Source organism: Podarcis erhardii (assembly GCF_964252035.2).
Source record: "Podarcis erhardii genome assembly, chromosome: 9".
NCBI classification, from domain to species: Eukaryota; Metazoa; Chordata; class Lepidosauria; order Squamata; family Lacertidae; genus Podarcis; species Podarcis erhardii.
Window position 1 is genome coordinate 59575038 of NC_138512.1, and position 24868 is coordinate 59599905.

General features: G+C 43.1%; 1 protein-coding gene across 3 annotated transcripts in view; it reads left to right on the plus strand.

Moving 5' to 3' along the window:
- The first annotated feature begins 10305 nt into the window (after positions 1–10305).
- The window catches only part of EMCN (endomucin), a 44277-nt gene continuing 29714 nt past the window's right edge, over positions 10306–24868 (plus strand). The window contains exons 1-2 of one of the 3 annotated variants that reach the window (XM_081877284.1): positions 10306–10477; positions 24505–24546. In XM_081877284.1, the coding sequence (XP_081733410.1) occupies positions 10384–10477; positions 24505–24546 (136 nt within the window). In that variant the 5' untranslated portion in view covers positions 10306–10383. The remainder of the gene's footprint in view (positions 10478–24504; positions 24547–24868) is intronic. The other 2 variants (XM_081877285.1, XM_081877286.1) reach the window with 2 other exon arrangements.

The window sequence follows — 24868 nt, forward strand, 5'->3', positions numbered from 1 at the left end:
GATTATTTAGGGAACTTTCAGGTCTTCTCCGAGATCTCCTCTGATTCCCCATTTGCTTCCAGGCCAACGTCAATGCATTAGTATTAGTGTATAAATCCCTTAACGGTTTTGGGCCACTTTACTTGCTGGATTGCCCTACCCCTTATTTGTCCACTGGACACACGCATACACACACCATTTCCTTGATTTAATTTCCTACATAAACCAATGTGACACCTTTCATCCCTTCTGGAGAGGTGGGCGAAGGCAGGTGGTGCTGTGGTCTAAACCACTGAGCCTCTTGGGTTTGCCAATCAGAAGGTCAGCTGAAATATACTCTATTTGCACAATGGGCCCCACATAATTGGCTAATTCCGGGATTCTCCTGTAGGCCAATCAGGTTGCGGATTCACTTCCACCTGGAGCTGGATTGGGTGGCTCCTGTGGACCAATCAGACTGCTGCATTCTGGGTCCTATTGTTCTAGGACCAATCAGACTGCTGCATTCTGGGTCCTATTGTTCTACGACCAATCAGACTGCTGCATTTTGGATCCTATTCAACTCAGTACATAACATCAGCGGTTCGAATCTCCGTGATGGGGTGAGCTCCTGTTGCTCTGTCCCAGCTCCTGCCAACCTAGCAGTTCGAAAGCACACCAGTGCAAGTAGATAAATAGGTACCATTGTGGCGAGAAGGTAAACAGCGTTTCCGTGCACTCTGGCTTCTGTCATGGTGTTCCATTGTGCCAGTAGCGGTTTAGTCATGCTGGTCACATGACCCAGAAAGCTGTCTGTGGACCAATGCCGGCTCCCTCAGCCTGAAAGCAAGATGTGCACCACACCCCATAGTCACCTTTGACTGGACTTAACCATCCAGGGGTCCTTTACTTTTTTACCTCTACCTTCTGGAGGGGTGGGGGAATGCAGGCACTAGCCAGCTGCCTGTAATATTTATTAATACCAGCTCAGCAACACAACTCAGTAAAGTTGTGGATGCATCTCAATAGGAAAAGAAGGGTGTTGACCTTGCAGTTTGTTCAATTCTTTTAACTGTTTATTGTGGCAGGAGAAACAGCATATGTGTGACTCGGTTAATTCATTTAACACAGAAATCATTGCTAGCTTGGCTTTTCTACTGCATTAAACCTCTCTTTGGGGGCATCCATCCAACCATCCTTTGTTAACTCATAAGCTTGACATGCTCGATGGATGAAGCTATTATGGAAGCTTCCCCAGCTCTTGTAATGACACATGATAGGCTCAGGTCTGTAATGTACTGTTATCATACTTACCTGAATGGATTAAATTATCCGTCTTTCAGAGCACAAGACACCCAGTTTCTAAAAGCCCAGCAAGAAGAATGATTGCAGATTGCAGAGGAGAATGTTCATTTTTTTTTGCTAAAGCAATGTGAACTGAATTCAGAGCAATTATGATCCCAGTGTTTTGATGTGATTAAAAAGCTTGTTTTCCTCAAAATTACACCTTCATAAACACAAGATTTCTAACCACTGCTCATGCAGATGAGTATTTATTCCCAGATTTTGCAGGTCTGTGAATGACCCAGTCTTGTAAGGCATGGTATGAAGAAGTTGGACAGAGAGGGGGGTTTTTCTCTCTCCCTCAAAATACTCTGCATTACCTTCAGGTAACATTCATCTGAACACCAGCCACTGAGGAACAAAAGTGGGAGAGGACTTCTGCCCTTATGACCTGCTTATAGATTTTCCAGAGGCATCTAAATCATTGGTCGATGTGATCCAGCAGTGCTCTTCAAATAGTCTCATGAAAATCTCAATTTTTTGTTTCGATTTCCAAATTTGGTATGGTGAATGTGCAGTCACAATTGAATAAATGTTATTGCTTGCAGTCATAGGTCATTGCTTACAGTACAGTTAGAAGAATAATGTCTGAAACACAGGCATACAGCATGACCAGTTAAGCTACCAGGACAAAGTACGATGAAAACAACAGCTTCCAAAAGCTTTCTCTTTGATCAAATTAGTGAATCGCTTTTACAGCCCACTGCCACTTTTTGCAAAAGGCCTGCAGGGATTTTCTTTGCTCAGTAAGATTTATCTGAGTGTTGATAAACCACTGCACAACTTATATTGGCCATACTAGTGCACAGGGACATCAAGAAAGTCCACTGCAGACTTGGCCAATGCTCTCCATTCATGGATACACATAAAATGTCTGAGTAATATAAGGATGTAAAGGATTTACAGTGCAGGCCTTCTACAGGACTATAAAGAAGAGAGTCCCATTGAGTTAAATGGGATTTAATCTCAGATAAATGTGACGGATCCATAGTTTATCTAGAATTAGTTTCCATTTCCACAAAATATTCCTGAATGAAATAACTTGCCCTCTGATACACGTTTGCCCAGGCAGGCGCATTATGTGACCCATGAGAGGAGCAAAAGACAGTAACCTGTACAACGGTGATGGGATAAAATCAGGCCAAATCTCTATTGACAGCAGCAGGCACGGCAAGGGTTGGCATGGCACTGGGTCCCAGGTTCAGTTCATCATTCCACAAGCCCCATGTTGATGGAATGGATCCGCTGGGTTTGGAGCGCTCCAAACCTGTACGATGGGAGTCAGTCAGTGTTGAACCGTGCCATGGTGCAGCCAAGCAAGCAAGGTCTCATGGGGGGACCAGGGGGCAGATTCCAACCAGGCAGATGCCGAACCCACGCTTGGATTTGCCATGGTCAATCATCCCCTCAGGCCCCTTGGGGGAGGGGCTATACTAGGTTGATCCTGTCCAATGCCATTTCTACCCTCATACAAACAACATTCTTCTGCCTAACAGAGGAAAGCCATAATTTCACTGAGGGGAGGGCAAAAAAACAACAACCCCCAACCAATTGCCAATCAGGTTGAGAGAGAAAAAAATCCTTTCCAGCCCTGTCAACCAACGACCCAAAATTGCTCTAACCTGAGGGTGGGCAGGTGGAAAGCTCTCAAAGCTCCAGGGGAAGCAGCCTTATATAGGCTTTCCCTCCCTCTCTTCAGCAAGGGTTCATGGGACAGGTTTTCCCCATGAGCCCATCACATAGAGGTGAGTATATCTGAAGGAGCATCTCCACCCTGATTGTTCTGCTCAGATGCTGAGGTCCAGCTTTGAGGGCCTTCTGGCGGTTTCCTCACTGTGAGAAGTCAAGTTACAGGGAACCAGGCAGAGGCCCTCCTTGGTAGTGGTGCCCGCCCGGTGGAACACCCTCCCACCAGATGTCAAAGAGAACAACAACTACCAGACTTTTAGAAGACATCTGAAGGCAGCCATGTTTAGGGAAGTTTTTAATGTTTAATGCATTACAGTATTTTAATATTTTGTTGGGGTAAAAATAAATTATTATTATTGTTATTATTATTATTATTATTATTATTATTATTAATTATACTGGGCAAAACCAACCTTCCTTCCTTCCTTCCTTCCTTCCTTGCTTCTTTTGCCCAGGAGCTTAGTTTAAAGGTTGTCTTCCAACCCTGGCTAGTTAGAAAGCCACAACAACAGATGAGTGCATGCTAGAATATACTGTTACGATGAAAAGCCCAGCAGTGTAATAAATTACTATAAGTGTGCATGTGTGAAAAATTGTCTCTACTTTCAACCTTTCTATGGGTAATTTGAAATATTGGCTTTCAGCAAGTTGCCCTGAACACTTTTGATTTTCGGCTGGTTACTTTACTGGCACAATTGATGGCTTTCCGTGGCATGGAAAATATTTCATCCTGCTTTATATGTCTTATATAAATTGGAAAGTGGAAACACAGACAGCAAGGGTGGGGGGAGGTGGGGTGGGGGAGGGGAGGCATGATAGCTGGAAGGAAGCAGATACAAGCTGATCACCAAGCAGCTGTAGTATCTGGGGTGTATTTTTTGAACACCGACAGAACTTCTGCCTATTCCTGTTATGTTTTCTGGGCTGATTTCCACAGTCACCAGTGTGTGGTAACTGCTAGAAATTTGTGGAACCTGCTGAATTATTATTATTATTATTTTACTATGCATGGTAAATTAAAATATTCATCTCACACACATATACACATTCTTCCAATCTGAGGGCCAAACGAGACATGACAAGTGCATATTTGCATTTATATGTCTTTTTTAAAATGCAAATGGGTGGGTGGGTGATAATTATGAGGATTGCAGCAGGCATATGGGGGAATGTAACCTTTTCCTTCCCTGCTGGAGTCCTAAGGAAAATCCCTCCCCTAAAACTTTGCACTGGGAAGAAATCTGCAAACCCCACCCAGCACTAATGGGGCACTTGCTCCCAAGGCTAACACTTCAGAGGAGGGAATTTCCTCATGATTTTAGCAGGGGAATTGAAGGCTTCAGTTCCCCATACACAAGCTGTTGCGGCCCTAATAATTGCCACATACATTTTTTAAATGTGAATTTCATTTGAATTAAAACGCAGGTTGATAAAATTTAAAGAGACAGAACGGCAATTTCAGAAAATAAGCTATTTCTTGCTTCCTTCCTTCCTTTCTTCCCTCCCCCCCACTACACACCATTCTAATGCTACCAATGTGGACTAATGATATAAGTGCTTAATGAGTAGACCTGGAATTATTATTATTAATAATAATAATAATAATAATAATAATAATAATAATAATAATAATTTATTTATACCCCGCCCATCTGGCTGGATATCCCCAGCCACTCTGGGCGGCTTCCAACAAAACAGGAAAAATACATTACACGCCCAAGCTTTTTCAGTAGGTAGACCAGGAGTCTGAAAATCCCAAAGCATCCTGTATATGTGTATGTTTAGGGAGGGGAAGCCTAGCCTCTCATGTTGGGCATTGGGATGGAATAACATATATCTCTATCTATCATAACTGTTTCCGACACTTCCTCCAAGGAACACAAGATAGTCATACACGAGATTTTCCTTACATGACATCATTTCATTTTTTTTCCAACAACTTTGTGAGGTTCTTTAGGCTGCAAAATAGTGGCTAGTCCAAAGCCATTGGCTCAACGGGAACTGGAATCTAGGTATCGCAAATCCATGTTTTGCTCACTGCCGCACCATGGCTTAGTCTTTGAGGTTCCAGGATAACTAGACTCCTCCTTCAAGGGGGAGGCAAAACAGCTGGGAAGCAACAGTCCAGAGCTCCATCCCAGATGGTGCCTCAAGCCATCCCTGAAGAGTGTGCACTGGAGTCAGGAACTGCTAACCAACCTATATGGTGATGGGACACTTGTGGAGAGCCATCGTGGTGTAGTGCTTGGAGTGTTGGACTAAAACCTGGGAGATTAGGATTCTAGATCCCATTCAGCCATGATTACCTCAATGGATGACTTTGGGCTGTCACTGTCTCTTCGTCTAATCTACCTGACAGGGTCGGTGTAAGGCTAAAATGAGGAGAAGTAGAACCCTGTACTTTGAGCACCTTGGAGAAAAAGATGGGGTATAAATAAAACATCAAGTCATGCCTACTGATTGAACTCTGTGAAGTGTGAGATTCAAGAGGGGTTTGTTGTTGTTGTTGTTGTTGTTGTTGTTGTTGTTGTTGTTGTTGTGTGAAAGAAGCAATGGCAAGAGATCCAATGATGCAGTGATTTGTGGAAAAACAATTTAAGCCACTATCAATGTAAGCCTGGTTTGTGCACCAAAATAAAGGAGAGACAGCTGATAGGCACGGCTAATAATGTTAAACTGAAGGAAGTTGTACCTCTTTATCTGCATTGCTAAGGCCTCTGCTCTATGACATAAACTTGGCTTTGACGGGTTTTGGCCCAGGGAAGGTGTTGGCATCATTTCCTGACTCACAGAATTGCTGTATTCTGAAGTGGAAAGCTACACCCAGTGAATTGAAACAAACAAACAAACAGGAGTCTGGGCACACACACACACACACACACACCCAAAGGCATAGAAGTCATTGCAGCAATGGAATGCACAGACTATCATCAGGTTGGCTTGCTTAAAAAGGCAGACTGAATAAATCCTGGTGTCCGCTGAGCTGGATGAAGACTAAGGCTGCTAAACCAGTGCTAGAGTATCTCAACTCACAGGAAGCCCCAGATAGCTCAGGGACTGCATATAAACTCTGTAACAGCCCTACCTCAGAAATATTTAGAGTGGTTAAAGCAAGTCACCCTTGGGGTGACAGGATTGGATCCTGGGTGTGTAAAAGGTGCTGTGGCTGGGAGTGCTTTTGCCCAGCTTTGGCTTGGATGCCCCAGCTGTGCCCCTTCCTGGAGAATACAGATCTGGCCACGGTGATACATGCTTCTCATTTGGATTTGTGCAATGCACTCTCATGGAGCTACCCTGGAAGACTGTTTGGAAACTTGAGGGGTTGCAAAATGCAGCCACCAGATAGTTGTCTGACGTGTGCTTTATGAACTATTGAAGAATAATCTTTTATCCACTGCACTGGCTTCCAAGTTGCTCATTCTTGCCTATAAGCCCTTAAATGGATTGGGATCAAGAAAGACCACCTCCGTCTCTTGTGAGCATGCCTTAAATGTATGATCTTCATCAGAGGCCCTGTTGTATGTCTCACAATTAGGAGAACCTAGGCTCATTGGTACCTGGGACAGGGCCTTTTTGGTTGCAGCACCCCTCCACACCGTGGAACTTCCTCTCTAGGAAGTTCGAGTTGGCCTGAACTTGCAAAACTTTCAGCAGGCTGTAAAAACTTTTTTTCTTTTGCCTTGCCTTTGATTCAAAACAATCTGCCCTCCAGTTCTGTTTTAATAAAGGTTTGGTCCTGTTTAAGCGGTGTTTTTTTAAAAAAAAAAAAATCCTGCATTGTTGTTTTTGATTATTTTATATTGCCAGGTTGCGGGGGCAGGGGCAGTGTTCTTGTGAGCCAGAAGGCAATAAATAATCAATCAACTGCTTAGGGGCTTACATAAAAACGACATCAACTATCTCTTATTTCCCAAAAGCCACAGCACCATCAGGATTTTGTGATTTTATTCCACCACCACAAGGGCTGAAATGTTTACAAGATAACTGAGTTATCATTTCCCATGTCCATTTAGCTTAAATATTTTTTCACCCAACCGGCCCATCCTCTCCTCCCCATTTCCATTCCTGTTTTCACGTCGCATGTCATTTGCATTAGGATGTGATTTGTACTTAGATAGATAGAGGTTGAGCTTGCACAGTCTTTTGGAAAATTGAGGCCTGGCCCCGAACACACAGCTTCTGTTTTGCTTCGTGAGAGACAGCCAAGAGTATAATCAGAGCATGCATTTTGAATAACAAAAGATGCCAAGGAGACTGACTCACTGTTTCCAATTTAATTAGCTTGGATCAGGATGTGGGGCTCATAAACACATATTGGGAAGGGGGACTTTATATGACACAATTATTCACAGAGTCCGTGGGCCTCAGTTTTGCTTTGCCTTGTCTCAGACTTCCAATCTCCTAAGCATGATGTTTTGTCTGGCTGCAGCCAACCAATAACCTTTTCCTTAATGGTGTATCAGGTTTTGCTTCTGATGAGCTGCTAAAGATGAACAAATCAACCTATTCCCATGTCAGCTCTGCGTGCTTTCAGTCGTAAGTCTGCTCTGTCCCCTTTTTTCTTTTTAAAAGACACAACATTTAAAATGTGTGTTTTAATTGCATGGAGCTTTCCCTTACGTATGCACTTTCCCTTAAAATATACATTTCATATGCATTTCCCGCCCTAAAAATAAGCACCTTTGAATGCCTTTTCCGGGAGGAGAGTAGGATGAGGTTATTTCCTTAACCAAAACTATATCGCAAACTTTGGAGCAGTGCACAAAGTTAATTAAGAAGTGCATTCTGATTTGCAGATAAGTCTAGGGACTGCAAATTAGCTAGGTGAGCATTAAAATATGGACTAAACTAAATTCTCCTCCAAACCTTACACATTGCAATGCCAAGAATATTGCTCTTTGCCTGATCCAAAGATGGATATGGGCTGGCACTTTCTCTTTTCAACAATGCATAGCTGTCAACTTTTCCCTTTTCCTGCGAGGAATCCTATTTGGGATAATAGGAATCCTATTTGGGATAAGGGATAAGTGGGCTGGCACTTTCTCTTTTCAACAATGCATAGCTGTCAACTTTTCCCTTTTCTTGCGAGGAATCCTATTTGGGATAAGGGAATTTCCCTTTAAAAAAGGGAAACATTGACAGCTATGCAACAATGTATTATTTACTTCCTTACTTACAGACTTCTAGTCTGCCTTTCACACACACCCCACAAGACACCTTACAGATAATTGTCATAAAAACTATAAATTCAACAATATGAGCAAAACAGTAAAAATAAATAAATAAATAACAGCACATCTTAAAACAGAACAAACCCGTTGGCACACAGAGAAATGAACAATAACACCCTTCCGGACTAAGGTCATGACTGCACCATACATTTAAAGCACATTTAGAGTACATAGCTCCCCCAAAAGAATCCCAGGAACTGTAAGTTTACCCCTCACACAGCTACAATTTCCATAACTCTTACCAAATTGCAGTTCCCAGAATCCTTTAGGGAAAGCAGAGGGAAATGAAATTTTTGAAATTGAAAAGTATGCAATTGTTGTTTTTTCCAGCGCCGTTAGAGATTGAAAGGCATTTTGTTACTTTAGTAACAAAGCATTATGTATAACTTGACCAGCCATTAAATTATGTTTGGTATTTTAAAAATACAATTAATTCAGTCAACAATTAAACATTGAATTTACTTTAAATTTTTTTAAAAAAATGTTTGTTTGTTTATACCCTGTCTTTCCTCCTGACAGGATTTATTTCTAGCTTTAATTAGAAATCCAAGTTAGTCATGACAATTAACTTCAGTGGGTCTACTCTGAGTAGGGTTAGCACTGAATACCACGGTCCTCTAGAGCAGGCATCCCCAAACTTGGCCCTCCAGCTGCTTTGGGACTACAACTCCCATCATCCCTGACCACTGGTCCGGTTAGCTAGGGATGATGGGAGTTGTAGTCCCAAAACAGCTGGAGGGCCGAGTTTGGGGGTGCCTGCTCTAGAGTGTCAAGCAGACATCAAGCACTCATTTCCACAAAAAGAGCCGTGAAAACAAGCCAAGATCCAATTAATACGACTTGAAATGTAATCAATCCATGTTGCAACTCATACTTCCCTGCTACTAAATTTGTATCTGACAAAGGAAGACAACTGAGCTTTGAGCAGTTCTTGCCCATGATGTAAATTATTGCCAAGAAGAAAGATCGGGAATGGGCTGCGTTGAGGATTATGTGGAAGGGCTGAGGGGTTTCAGCAAGGTGGGGAATGACTCAGTCATGGGAGTGAAAATACATCATATGCTTGTCACCCTAGGAGAGATGATTGAGGAAGAAATAGCGTTGCTTGTGGCAGGCCATGAAGACAACAATGACTGCAGTAACCAGCCAATCAGTTGCTTTGGCTGAAGATCACCTTTAGCTTCTCCTGTGAACCTCCTCCAACTAATCCTTAGATTACAGTAGTACCTCGGGTTACATACGCTTCAGGTTACATACGCTTCAGGTTACAGACTCCGCTAACCCAGAAATAGTGCTTCAGGTTAAGAATTTTGCTTCAGGAAAGTTCATGAGAACAGAAATCGTGCTCTGGCAGCACGGTGGCAGCAGGAGGCCCCATTAGCTAAAGTGGTGCTTCAGGTTAAGAACAGTTTCAGGTTAAGAACGGACCTCCAGAACAAATTAAGTACTTAACCCAAGGTACCACTGTGTCTGGTTCTGAAACTACTTTTGCTCCTCTCTTCTCTAACTTCTTGGTTCAGTCCTCAGGACAGGGACTAAGGAAAGGAAGACGAAAAATTTGTCTGAAGGCAGGAAAGCAAACTGATGGCTTTCATCACTTTATTTCCAGAAGTGCTCAGCTTATTTCTTCCTCTCGGTTGCTTTAATAAGCTGTTCCCCCAAAATGATAAAAAATAATATGAGGAGTGAAGAAAAATCAATTTGAAATTGCATGTTACCTGAATGAGGACATACTGAAGGTGTGTTAGAGCATAGGTAAACAGAGATATAGCTATAACCATAGCTATAGATGAGATAGAGACAGAGACAGAGACAGAGACAGAGACAGAGATAGAGATAGAGATAGAGATAGAGATAGATACACTGTAGATATATAAAAAACTGTGAATCTGGTCCTCTTCTCAAGCAAGATTTGCTCCCTTTGGAACCTTTCCTGACCTCTGAGGCTGAAGAAGAACAAACTAAAGTAGTAACAAAAACACGATTGCCTGCCAAGGAAAAGGAGTTCCTGCTAAAGGGCTGAAACAATAAATCTGAATTCCCAGAGGGAGTCTGTCGTATTTCCTCCTGTTCTTTATCAAGCTCCCAAAAATAAGCAGGACTGGGCAGTGGCCATTCATATGGGGAAAGAGTTTGGTGCTTTACTGCCTTTGGAGAAGGAATGCCTGCAGCACACACAACAAGCACTATGGAGCTGTTGGGAAGAGTCCTCCTCTCTGTGGCTTTGTTGACCCTCTGCTGTGTCCGCGGTAATGGTACATTCCTCTTTGCTACTCTTTTCTGGCTTGCTTGCTTGCTCGCTTGCTCGCTCAGAGCAGCTGGGGACAAGTAGAGGTTCCTGGCTAGCAAAAGGTTTGCCTGCTATACTGCTTTTCCTTGGGCTATACTACAGAGTGCTTCATTGCCACACATGCATGGACTGGCTGATTGCATGACTAGAGAAGGAAGGAAGGAGGTTATTTCTTATGGATCTCAGTGTATTCAGAGAATAATATCTCTTGCTGGTCAGCTCTTCTGGAGCTCTAGTATTTGAGAGTGGGCAGAAAAATCTGATTTATTTACCTATTGCATAGGGCCCTTAGGCATGGTCACTTAGCCTAATTTACCACAACTAGTAGCTCCTTGAACACATCATACCTCCTGGAGATTTATTTACCTATTGCATAGGGCCCTTAAGCATGGTCACTTAGCCTAATTCACCACAACTAGTAGCTCCTTGAACACATCATACCTCCTGGAGATTAACCCAATCAGACCTTTTATTACAAGCAAAGAATAAAGCTGCATTCCTAAGCACACTTACTAGGAACTAAGCGCCTTTGAAGGTAGTAGAAATTGCTTCTGGATACACATGCAGATATTTGTACTGTTAAGAGTGGTAAGCATTGTTCAAAGGAGACTGAAACAGGTAGAGGAATAAAACTGGGAGGGGAGTGTTGCCTTATTGCAGTGTCATTTTCTAATTTTGTTCTTTTTTAATTTTAAATTTTGAAGGAAAAGGGACATGGAGAATAAGAAATAAACACACAGATTAACACAGCGATATCATTGGGACTTTGCAGATCTAGGATTCCTTCTTATTTTAACTTTGGATTCTAATCATTGTATATCATTCAATCAGTTTTTGCAGTCTGTAGTGCAGAATTGTTGTGTTTTTTACAGTATTCAATTTTAAAGCAAAACAAAGGCTGATAACCAGAGAACAACTGGAGCTGTTATTTGAAAAGACAGTAATTCCATTTGACGCTAGGAAATGTTGTTTTTGCAGAAAGTGCTGTTTTGTGCAGTTGTCTCCTTTAAAAAGATGCAAAGTCTATACCCTTTCACAGATATATTATAAACAGACCAGTTGATTGAATGGTTACTAACCATGTAGCCGAATGCCTGCTGCTAAGTAATCACAAGTATTGGATCAAAGTCTTTTCCTCGGCTTACTCATTAGAATGGAAATAAATAGAAGCTTGGTGTGGCATAACCCATGTTGTTGGGCAGGCTCGCTGCTGTTCAAAAAGCTGACAAGGAGGTTGGCACCAAAGGTATCATCACTGAAAGATCTGCTTTCAAACCCATGTCATGTCAGCATACACTCTGAAAAATCCTCATTGGAGCCCCATTGGTGTCCTTCAGCATTTAGAAGAAGGAGCCCTGATGCCATGGTTAAACTTTGAAGGGGTTGTATGACTTCTGCAATTCAAGATGGAAAGGGGTCAATAGCAGCAGACACAGCTTGGTGTCCTGGTTATGAAAAAGTAGGGGTGGGGAAATCAGTCAATTTCAATTTTTCCAGTCTTCAGCTTTCCACATTTCCTCATCAGTTTGGAAACTCTTTTAAAAAAAAAATCCTCAAGAAAATCAAAAGTCAAAGCATCGCAAGAGGTGTTAAAATTTCGGGAGGTTGGATAATTACAGTGGAATGGTCTAGAGGGTGGGGTGCATATTCTTATTTTTATTTATCATTATTACTTTGTTAAAAAAATCAAAAATCAAAAACATTTTAGTGCAAATTTATGGCAATATACATGTGTTTGTATGCAAGTTTGCCTAATACGGTGGTACCTCAAGTTAAGTACTTAATTCGTTCCAGAGGTCTGTTCTTAACCTGAAACTGTTCTTAACCTGAAGCACCACTTTAACTAATGGGGCCTCCCGCTGCCGCCGCGCCACTGGAGCACGATTTCTGTTCTCATCCTGAAGCAAAGTTCTTAACCCGAGGTACTATTTCTGGGTTAGCAGAGTCTGTAACCTGAAGTGTATGTAACCCGAGGTACCACTGTATACTATTTTTGTTGAGCAATTCCCCCCATTATATGCACATTTGTACATGTTACTTGGCTGCAGAACTGCATTGCAAAATTCAGAGAAGCATGAATTTTGAAAGGTGACTTGCGCTGGTTCATGTATTGTTTCAGCAAGTGCAAGTGCAAAGATAGGTTTACCTTTAAACACAAATGAAATCTAATTCCCACCACCACCCACCACTGCAACCTGGAAAGTGCCCCCTGTTGGTTCTTGATGTCTCTCCCCTGCTGTGGCCATGCTTCATTTTCTACGTATCTCTCTTCCTTCCAAATCAATGGCTGCACCTTCCCCCCCCTCCCCAAACCGGTGAGTAATTACTACAGGTTGGGAAGGTATATTTCAGCCTGGGCAGGCCTTCTCCATTAGAGCTTCTTCCTAATTGAGTTCAGAGTGGAAGGGTAGCCAAATGACAACTTTGGATAGTGACTTAACCCAAACTGCCTAATGCTGAGTTTCATGACACCCCACATCCAACACGAACAGCCTACGCCAAGGATGGAACTCTTCAGTTGTTGACAGACTACAACGTCCACCATCCCTGACCTTTAACCATGCTGACTGTGTCTGATGGGAGTTGTTGTTCAACAGCATCAGTAGGCAACCAGTTCCCCACCCCTGTGCTATTATTTGAAAGGAGGGGCTTGCATTTTCAAGCCCCTTCCCCTTTGCAAATACATAAAGGTAAAGGGACCCCTGACCATTAGGTCCAGTCGTGACCGACTCTGGGGTTGCGGCACTCATCTCGCTTTATTGGCCGAGGGAGCCGGCGTACAGCTTCTGCATCATGTGGCCAGCATGACTAAGCTGCTTCTGGCGAACCAGAGCAGCACACGGAAATGCCGTTTACCTTCCCGCCGGAGCAGTACCTATTTATCTACTTGTATTGGCATGCTTTCGAACTGCTAGGTGGGCAGGAGCTGGGACCGAACAACGGGAGCTCACCCCGTCATGGGGATTCGAACTGCCAACCTTCTGATCGGCAAGTCCTAGGCTCTGTGGTTTAACCCACAGCGCCACCCGCGTCCCTTGCAAATACATACCCCATCCCTAATTGTACATAAATATATTTAAATTGTGTGGACAATGCCCCTAGCAATTAGTAACCATTGTCCTCAGTTCTTCTCTTCCTTGTTGGCATAAATTAGAGCAATATTAAAACTACTTTAGGAATAATCCAGTCCTTAAGACATGCTGCTAATAAGCAAAACCATTCACACAATTACCCTAATCCTATTTGTGTTGACCTAGTAGCATCTTCCATATTTTTCATTAATTAGAGATTAAAATGACCTGACCTACTTAGAGGTATTATCCAGCTCTTTGAAGGCAGTATATATAAAAAAATACACACATACACACATACTCCTCCTTTGAATATATTTTCCACAGCTTTGTCCAATCAAGGTTTTCAATTTATATGTCTTGTATGCCAAAGGATTTAGCTACTCTCTCTCTCTCTTTTCATTGCAGGCTGATGTAATGGGCTTCACCACATGGTTATTTTGGGTGTTATTCCATTTAAATGAATGCTATGACTGTTTAACAAAAATAAAAACCCACCCCATTGCTCTGTGTAATGGTCATCCCATTTCCCTTTATCTAGTTTCCATCCTACTTTGGTTTTTGGCCTTCTGATGCTTTGTGGGGTGTTTTTTTTTTAAAAAAATGTTATCCTTAGCTGGACTTCTCAGCCCAGTCATATTGAGAAAGGGCACACCCTGCTAAGAATGGGTAACCCAACTGCATCCCCACAAGTCATTGCTTTTGATAATCAGTAATAGCCATGTGTGGCACTGTGGGTTAAACCACAGAGCCTAGGACTTGCCAATCTGAAGGTCAGCGGTTCGAATCCCCGCGATGGGGTGAGCTCCCGTTGTTCAGTCCCAGCTCCTGCCACCTTAGCAGTTTTAAAGCACGTCAAAGTGCAAGTAGATAAATAGGTACCGCTCTGGCAGGAAGGTAAACGGCATCTCCGTGTGCTGCTCTGGTTCGCCAGAAGTGGCTTAGTCATGCTGGCCATATGACCCAGAAGCTGTACACCGGCTCCCTCGACCAATAAAGCGAGATGAGCGCCACAACCCCAGAGTCGGTCACGACTGGACCTAATGGTCAGGGGTCCCTTTACCTTTTAATAGCCATCTGTAACATTCTACTAGATGCCTTTTACAAGCATGGGCTTCCTTTACAAAGCTCTGCATGCAGCAGGCTGTTATCTCTGCCATTTTATTCGAAGTAGCCTCATAGAAAATGTAGGAAGCTGCCTGATACCAAGTCCACACCCTCCAACGCGACGCAGGGAAAAACCAGGATGCCATCTTCTGGGGCTGCATTCCCAGGCAAGTCATGTGACCTGTACGAGATCGTGACCCTGGGGAAAGTACTTTTCAGGGATGAGATTGCATCCTGAAATCACACAAGAGCACGGCGCCAAAAATGGCCATAATAATTTAAAATTCAGAATTAAAAACAGTTAAATTAGGTTACTGTCACAAGAATAGGCTGGGTCCTGAAAGCACACGACTCCAGTGTACAAGAATGAGGCTAAATCCCAGGTTAGAGCATCTGGTGAGTTTGGGGTTTTTTTCCACTCAGCCTAAGTCTGTCTCTCCAGATATCACAAAAAGAGCACTCCACAGCTTATGAAATGGCTTTACCATAATCCTATGGGCTGGCCGAAGTGTGCTCACCTGAACAAGCAGATATTTTATATGGAAACTACAAGTGATTCTTTCCTGAGGGGACTAGTTGCACACAGAGAATGCTGTTCAGCCCAAGAGACCGTGGTGGAAGTGCCCCTTCTGCTCCTTCAACAAGGCTGCTCATCCCTGCTGCCCAAGAATTTCAGGCAGCTTATCTTTCTGCGAGTTAAATTAAGAAGAGAGAGCCCTGACCATCCATCAAAATAAACTTCAGTGTAAGCCATAGGATTTCAATGGGGGTGGGGGAGAGAGAGTGATGATGTCAAGAGTTTGGATTCATTATGCATTTGGATTCAGGCGGGCAAAGCAAAGCAATGTCAGCAGCTGCCTCATACTTTTTGTTCACCCAGCTCAATACAGTCTGCTCTGGCATCAGCTCTCCAGGGTCTCAAGCATACACCTTCCCCTTCTTTGCTACTTGATATTTTTCTGTGGAGGTATCAAAGACTGAACCTTGCACCTTTGGTTTGCAAAGCATATGCTCTGTCACCAATCTGTGGTCCTTCCTACCTCATTGACGTCCATCAGACATTACTTTGTTTCATCATTTAGCTATCTTCTACCAAAGGCTGCTCACATGTAATCATCATATGGATGATTTGAAGTTCTAGGTGTGTATTTTCAGTGTCCTGTAACGTGCCATATTCCACATTTGTGTACATAGCTTTGGGGGACGGGACCTGGGTCATGGCTAAGTGGCAACACATCTGGCTTGCATTCAGAAGGTCCCAGACAGAACTAGATAGAACAGTAGATGAACTCTTGTAAGGCAGGTTCCTACGTTCCTTTGTTTACAAGGGAAGGACCATGGTAGAGCATCTGCCTTGCTGCCGTCTTCCCTGTGGTTCCCTGCAGGAGTGCTGAGGTTTCCCATTGCAGATTAGCAGCCAGAACCTTTGATGTAACCTGTAGCTATGTATTTCATCTCTGTACAAGCAGAGATGCCGCCTGACAGTAACATTCCCTTCCCCTGATCTAAGATATTTTGACATGTGATGCAGCTGTTCATACACACTCAGAACACTTTGTACATACGTTGTTCTTTCTAATATATATATATATATATATATGCTTTCGTAGATTTTCACGGGTACAGGAATGCAGGTTTTGGTGTCCTCGGGTGTCTTCCCGTGTAAAAGTTGGGGTGTCTAGGCGACGTTTCGACGAGGTCTCACTCGTCATCTTCAGGCTGGTGCTTTCGGCTTCTTGTTACTGGAACAGAGCAGGATCTCAGTGTTTGAGTTCCTATAAATACTGTAGAGGGGGTGTGGTGTATAGCCTCCAATGTTCTGGGCAGAGAGGAAGTTCCCAGGTTAGTGTGCCTTTTCTTCTTTTGTTCCTTAATTACTTGAGAGATATCTTGAGTGATTTCTTGAGTGATATCCTGAGTACCACTTAGGTGGGTCATTAGGTGTGGATTAGTTGTTAAAGTCTTTGTGTCTTGACCTCTTGAACTTTGTGAAGAGTTTTCCTGAGAAGATGGCTGTACTGTACTTAGTTGTGCTCTGGCTTGGCTTCGTGTATAGGGGCGAGCTGTGGTTTTGTGGCTTGTGTCAGCCAGATCTGTGTAGGGATTGCAGGGGGGTGCAGCATCCGGAGGTGCCACCATGGATTGGCTACTGGATGGTGTCTGTAATTCATCTGTGGAGAGGGTCTGGGTTTGGGTCTGGTGTGGTTGATTGGTGTTGGCGTTCTGTGTGCCTCTGGATCTGGTGTCAGTTTTTGTGGGGAGGGCTAATTTCCAGATGTCTGGCAAGCGGGATGTGTCGTCACGCTTGTTCATGTTGTGAGGGTGTTTCTCTATCTCGATGGCTTCCATGATTATTCTCTTGTGGTGATGTTCCGTGTTAAAGAGCAATTTGGAATCTGCAAAATTAATTTCGTGTCCTGTTTCTTTCATGTGTTGGAAAAGAGAGGAAGTTTTTTCTTCTTTTTTGACGGCATTCTTGTGTTCTGCGATACGTGCATTTATTCGTCTGTTTGTTTGTCCAATGTACGTGGCTGGGCAGACTTTGCAGGGTATTTCATAGATCCCTTGGTTTTCCAACTGGATTTTATCCTTGGGGTTTCTGAGGATATTGGCTATTTTTTGGTTGGTGCAAAAGGCTGTTTTGATATTGTGTTTATGGAGGATTTTGCTAATTTTATCTGTAGTGCCCTTGATATAAGGAAGGAGGGCCATGCCATTGTTTTCTTCTGTGTCTTGGTTTTTGGGGGGTGTTTCCTTTTGGATTAGCTTCGTAATCCTGTTTTGCTGGTATCCATTGGCAATTAACACGTTTGAGAGATTCTGTAACTCAGTTGTCAAGTGGTCTTTGTCAGCCAGGCGTTTGGTTCTGGAGATGAGAGTCTTGGCTACGGAGTTTATTTGTGCAGGGTGGTGGTGTGATTGTGCATGTAAGTAGCGGTTGGTGTGTGTTTTTTTCCGGTAGATAGTGTGTCCTAGGGAGCCATCAGGTTTTTTGTAGATTAGGACGTCAAGGAAGGGAAGTTTTACCCCAACTTTTACACGGGAAGACACCCGAGGACACCAAAACCTGCATATATATATATATATATATATATATATATATATATATATATATATTGGTGTCCTCGGGTGTCTTCCCGTGTAAAAGTTGGGGTGTCTAGGCGACGTTTCGACGAGGTCTCACTCGTCATCTTCAGGCTGGTGCTTTCGGCTTCTTGTTACTGGAACAGAGCAGGATCTCAGTGTTTGAGTTCCTATAAATACTGTAGAGGGGGTGTGGTGTATAGCCTCCAATGTTCTGGGCAGAGAGGAAGTTCCCAGGCTAGTGTGCCTTTTCTTCTTTTGTTCCTTAATTACTTGAGAGATATCTTGAGTGATTTCTTGAGTGATATCCTGAGTACCACTTAGGTGGGTCATTAGGTGTGGATTAGTTGCTAAAGTCTTTGTGTCTTGACCTCTTGAACTTTGTGAAGAGTTTTCATGAGAAGATGGCTGTACTGTACTTAGTTGTGCTCTGGCTTGGCTTCGTGTATAGGGGCGAGCTGTGGTTTTGTGGCTTGTGTCAGCGAGATCTGTGTAGGGATTGCAGGGGGGTGCAGCATCCGGAGGTGTCACCATGGATTGGCTACTGGATGGTGTCTGTAATTCATCTGTGGAGAGGGTCTGGGTTTGGGTCTGGTGTGGTTGATTGGTGTTGGCGTTCTGTGTGCCTCTGGATCTGGTGTCAGTTTTTGTGGGGAGGGCTAATTTCCAGATGTCTGGCAAGCGGGATGTGTCGTCACGCTTGTTCATGTTGTGAGGGTGTTTCTCTATCTCGATGGCTTCCATGATTATTCTCTTGTGGTGATGTTCCGTGTTAAAGAGCAATTTGGAATCTGCAAAATTAATTTCGTGTCCTGTTTCTTTCATGTGTTGGAAAAGAGAGGAAGTTTTTTCTTCTTTTTTGACGGCATTCTTGTGTTCTGCGATACGTGCATTTATTCGTCTGTTTGTTTGTCCAATGTACGTGGCTGGGCAGACTTTGCAGGGTATTTCATAGATCCCTTGGTTTTCCAACTGGATTTTATCCTTGGGGTTTCTGAGGATATTGGCTATTTTTTGGTTGGTGCAAAAGGCTGTTTTGATATTGTGTTTATGGAGGATTTTGCTAATTTTATCTGTAGTGCCCTTGATATAAGGAAGGACAAATAAACTCCGTAGCCAAGACTCTCATCTCCAGAACCAAACGCCTGGCTGACAAAGACCACTTGACAACTGAGTTACAGAATCTCTCAAACGTGTTAATTGCCAATGGATACCAGCAAAACAGGATTACGAAGCTAATCCAAAAGGAAACACCCCCCAAAAACCAAGACACAGAAGAAAACAATGGCATGGCCCTCCTTCCTTATATCAAGGGCACTACAGATAAAATTAGCAAAATCCTCCATAAACACAATATCAAAACAGCCTTTTGCACCAACCAAAAAATAGCCAATATCCTCAGAAACCCCAAGGATAAAATCCAGTTGGAAAACCAAGGGATCTATGAAATACCCTGCAAAGTCTGCCCAGCCACGTACATTGGACAAACAAACAGACGAATAAATGCACGTATCGCAGAACACAAGAATGCCGTCAAAAAAGAAGAAAAAACTTCCTCTCTTTTCCAACACATGAAAGAAACAGGACACGAAATTAATTTTGCAGATTCCAAATTGCTCTTTAACACGGAACATCACCACAAGAGAATAATCATGGAAGCCATCGAGATAGAGAAACACCCTCACAACATGAACAAGCGTGACGACACATCCCGCTTGCCAGACATCTGGAAATTAGCCCTCCCCACAAAAACTGACACCAGATCCAGAGGCACACAGAACGCCAACACCAATCAACCACACCAGACCCAAACCCAGACCCTCTCCACAGATGAATTACAGACACCATCCAGTAGCCAATCCATGGTGACACCTCCGGATGCTGCACCCCCCTGCAATCCCTACACAGATCTCGCTGACACAAGCCACAAAACCACAGCTCGCCCCTATACACGAAGCCAAGCCAGAGCACAACTAAGTACAGTACAGCCATCTTCTCATGAAAACTCTTCACAAAGTTCAAGAGGTCAAGACACAAAGACTTTAGCAACTAATCCACACCTAATGACCCACCTAAGTGGTACTCAGGATATCACTCAAGAAATCACTCAAGATATCTCTCAAGTAATTAAGGAACAAAAGAAGAAAAGGCACACTAGCCTGGGAACTTCCTCTCTGCCCAGAACATTGGAGGCTATACACCACACCCCCTCTACAGTATTTATAGGAACTCAAACACTGAGATCCTGCTCTGTTCCAGTAACAAGAAGCCGAAAGCACCAGCCTGAAGATGACGAGTGAGACCTCGTCGAAACGTCGCCTAGACACCCCAACTTTTACACGGGAAGACACCCGAGGACACCAAAACCTGCATTCCTGTACCCGTGAAAATCTACGAAAGCAAATATATATATATATATATATATATGGTTTTTCAAATTAAAATTTTACTGTCACATGTCCAACTTACAACATAAATACAAGATTCCAAGGAATCTCCTGGGCTTCCCTCCTCCCCTTTGTGGGTCTTATTGTTAATCATTTCCTCCTGCATCTTTTATGATAATCCAAAATCTTTTACCTCTCCATTGTGTCCAAAACTCACCATTAAACTACAAGTGATATTCCAATCCCACTAACAATTTAAACTGTTTGCACTAAAATGCGGTTGGAATTTCATGAGGATCTTTGGGGGGGGGAATAAATGCCACAAACTGATGTAGAAATGTGCAGAACCTAGCTAAAGAGTGGGTTGGTGGGAGAAATCAAGAAGAACCAAAATGGACAGATTTGCACATGTAAGAGAAGTCAGCGGATGGGGTGGGGGAACAGCTCTTCTGTTGTGTAGCAAACGATGGGCGGTGTTCTTTTTGCATTATTTGGTCGTATCTCGGTGTGTTGCTAGCTTGACCTTGCAGCTGCGGCTGTAATGCTCATATTTTTAGCATATCCTGTTATCTTCCACACACTCCCTGCAGCCACACCCTCACCACACTTCTCCCCCTGACACATTCCTGGAAGTGACTGCATTGGGATCAGGGAACAGAGACGGACTCCCACACGAAGCTTTCCGTGGGAATGTTGCTAGTCACTTCCACCAGGGATGGCAAATCCCTGCTGAATCCAGCCCAAGAGAGCCTTTCCTCTCAATGCTTGAAAAGATGAAGCTGTTGCAGCTAAAGGGATATCAGAAAAGCACAGGCTGGGGGAGGAATAAGCAGGTGACTGCTAAATAGAGGAGGCCATGAGAGGACGGACAATCTTTCTATCACTGTAACAAATAAGCGGAACAAATGAGGGGAAGGGCTCAGTGGACAGAGCATCTGCCTTGCAAGTGGAAGCTCCAAAGTTCAATCCCTGGTATCTCCAGGTAGGGCTGGGGAAACCCCTATCTAAAACCCTGAATAGCTGCATCCAGTCAGTGTAGACAATACTGAGCTAAAGGACCAATGGTCTGACTCAGAATAAGACAGCTTCTTATATTCCTATGACAGCCTTCCCCAACATGAGCCTTCTAGATACATACATACATACATACATACATACATACATACAGTCCATCAACATCTGGGGGAACCACCCTTGAATTAAAGCAGGCATGAGGAGCCCTGGTCATCCCTGGTCATTGGCCATGCTTGCTGGGGCTGATGGGAGTTGCAGCTCAGCAACATCTGGAAGACCACAGGTTCCTCTCACCTGGATTAAAGGATTAGTCCCATCCCTAAGCAAAATAGCTGACTTGTTGGTAACCGCTCTGTGAATGCTCCTAGACAAACGTTCATTGTTGACTCTGCCGCTCATGTGTGCAATTGTTGCTGGGGGGGTTTTGCAGCATCCACACAATACTGCTGACATCAAAATGCCAACTCTATTCCTCCCCAGACCATTCCAGATCTACCCTTTCCAGGGAAAACCTCTCTCTCTCTCTCTCTCTCTCTCTCTCTCTCTCTCTCTCTCTGTGTGTGTGTGTGTGTGTGTTGCCAACCACCCATTTACAATATGAAGCCCCCCTTGGAAGCCCCCTTCCCTCATCCTTGTTCTTTGTCATCAGCTTGCTCCTCATCATCCTTGCTCTTCATCATGGACGGAGAGCTTTATTTGGAGCTCTTGAGTGGACCAGAGGAGTAAAGTTCTCCCTCTGGTCCACTCTGAGGCACCTAGTCCAACTGGCACCACTGGGAGAGTAAATGGCTATCTTTCACTTACTTACTACTGTTATTATTTTTTAAATCTGCATACCGTCCTTCATCTGCAGATCTCATTGCACAGGATGTGTCCTGGCTGAAGTGGGGACCACGTTTTTGAAAGACCCACCCATTTCTTCACTATCTATAGGAAAGGGCTTCTGACATAAATAGTAAGCCTGATAAGATAGGGAAACAGGGCAGAAAGCTTCAGGTAGAGATATCAGAGAATTATGCAAAAGAAAAAGACTTTGCTTTAGTCTGTGTGTTCACATCTGCAGTTTACATTTATAGTTAGAAATGGAAATCAGTCAAGTGGCTATGATTGATATTCATTGATATAATTGTTTTAAGTTCATACATAATTAACTATGGGGGGTTTTCTGCATAGATGTTCCCTTTACATAGAAATTAATGTAAGTTATAGAAGTTATATAAATACTTAATTTATGTAATTTACATTACATAGTGGACAGTGAGATGAATAATGCAATATTGGAAGAAACTGAACTGCAGCAGACCAGAAACAGCACCGATTGTGATGAATACAGGTTGGAACAGAAATTGCTGCCTTCTTCCATCTCTAGCTCTAGGCTGCAATCCTGTCTACATTTACCAGGGAGCAACCCCCATCTTACTGAGTGTGACTTTATCCAGAGTAAACATACACAGAATTGCCCTACACATCATTTAAGAGTAAATAAGCTATTAAAATGTGAACTTAAAAATTGCCCCCCAACAAATCAGGGCCTTAACAATAAACAAAGTCTCTGAAATGACACGCTCTTGAAGGGAGAGGTTCACAACTAAAGTTGCTTAAAATCCTACAAACTTCAGCTTCTTGTATAGATGCAAACCAGCCTTTTCATCCATTCATGAAGTAATAAGATGGTTCGAATGTCACATAATTTTCTCTGCCTATGTGATTTCCCCAAACATCTCCTCCTGTGCTGCTATATATTTTCTGCAATAAGGATTGCAATTTACATTGCACATTTGCACTGAAAAATTCAGACCTGTCATCACTGGCAATGGCTTTTTTCTGTGTCTGGGTTTGCTACTATAATTTGCTTTTCACACTGTAATAACTGCCGTATAATTAAGCTTTTCATAGTGGATTGACCCCTTGCACAGCAAAGTCAATGTGTTGAGAACAGGGGCACTTAAGTCTATTTACTGGAAAGAAATTATACGAAGCCCAGCTCTCCATATAGTTAGCCTAGCTTCTTTTGGCTATGCAGCCATGCTATCGACTTCTGCTTATAGGTGCAAGTCCAGGAAAAAGCTTCCACTTAAAGGCACCAGCCAATTCCTGTTCCTGCTTTGGAGAAGAAAAAGAGAGAGAGTACATTTTTCATAAACAGGAAGCAAACTGTTCTTTCTGCAAACTGGTCTTTTCCTAAAATTACAAACCTGGTATCTCCTACTGTAGCTGTGAAATCATCATAATTTCAGTAAGGAATATCAGCAAAACACAACTGCCCACATTTTAACGAAAGGAGGATGTAAAAGAACAAAGTTGTAAAAATTTTTCCCCGAAATGAATGTGATAGGAATTTTATGGTCTTAGATATATGGTAATGTTCATAAGTGTACCAACCAAGCACGTACATAGATCAGCACAGGAAGACCAACCTGGAACCATTTTGATTCCTAAACTGAGGCAATGTTTCTCTGCAAGGTCAAAGTGGGAAACCTCCCCGTTGTCTTTTCCTTCACAAATCCTGTCTTAAGGGTATGTCTGTGTTTGAATAGGGTGTGAGCCTGTGACCTGGCCCAGGAACTAAGTATTTATCATTACAAAAGACTGGCCAGGCTACCCAGGAAATCCAATCAAGTAACCTGCCAGACAGGAGATAAACAAGGACAGGAGAAAAACAACATTCAAATTTCTGTTTAGACCGCCTTTTCTGTGATGTAGGTATGATATATCTGTGGGGTGGTCTTAGGTTACACCCCTTCTGTGATGTATGTATGACGTTTCTGGGGGTGGTCTTGATCTACAGGGTGGCAATTTCAAAAGTCTTTATAAGGCTTTGCACGCCATTTTTCTAGGTCCTCCTCCTCTCCTGCGGGTGAGGGGAGCACCCTGTTGCAACAGATCAATAAAGATCAAGCTTACTAGCTGCTTTGCTTCTCAATATTCTCTGGTTGGCCTCTGTTATTTTCTTCTACCAATAGGGAAACTTTGTAAGGACTCTATATGGGCTCTTGGATACCCCATAAGGAAAAAAGGGCAATTTTTGTTTACAACATGAACAAGCTGCCCTGAACACATTCTAGTACTGGTAGATAATAGGGAAATGCACCCAAATGGTGATTGGAATGGTAGCGCCTTATACCATTAAATAAGTGATGAGCTATAACAGAAAAGGTTAATCAATAAACCATCAAAGGAAAGCATTACCAACTGTTCAAACAGCTGCTCAGCAGAATGACTTCTGCTTTCATGGCATTGCCTCTGAGTGCTAATTCTTCATTTGACAGAGATTGTTGAGAACAATGATTAACACTCATACTTATGTGTGTGTGTTTTTAAATCTTCAGGAGACATGAATACAGCAACCAGCAAGGCCCAAACAACTCCTGGTAAGCAACAACCCTTTATTGTCTTATTTTTAACCATCTCTTGAGAACAGGCCCATACATTAGAGTGGCTTTGTTCCAGAAAAAGATACTTCTTCCTTGTTGCTGTTTATCAGCAAAGCACATCATGGGTCCTTGCTGATTCGGGGCTTAACTATGATGGTGCATGAGAGCCAGTGCAGTCAGCTTAGTGGTTACAGTGTCAGGCTAAGATCAGAAAGATCTGGTTTAAATCGCTTCTCATGCCCAGGGTGAGTATTCACTATCTCTTCCCAACCTACTTCACAGAGCTGTTGTGGGGATAAAAGAGTGAGGAGAGAACCAT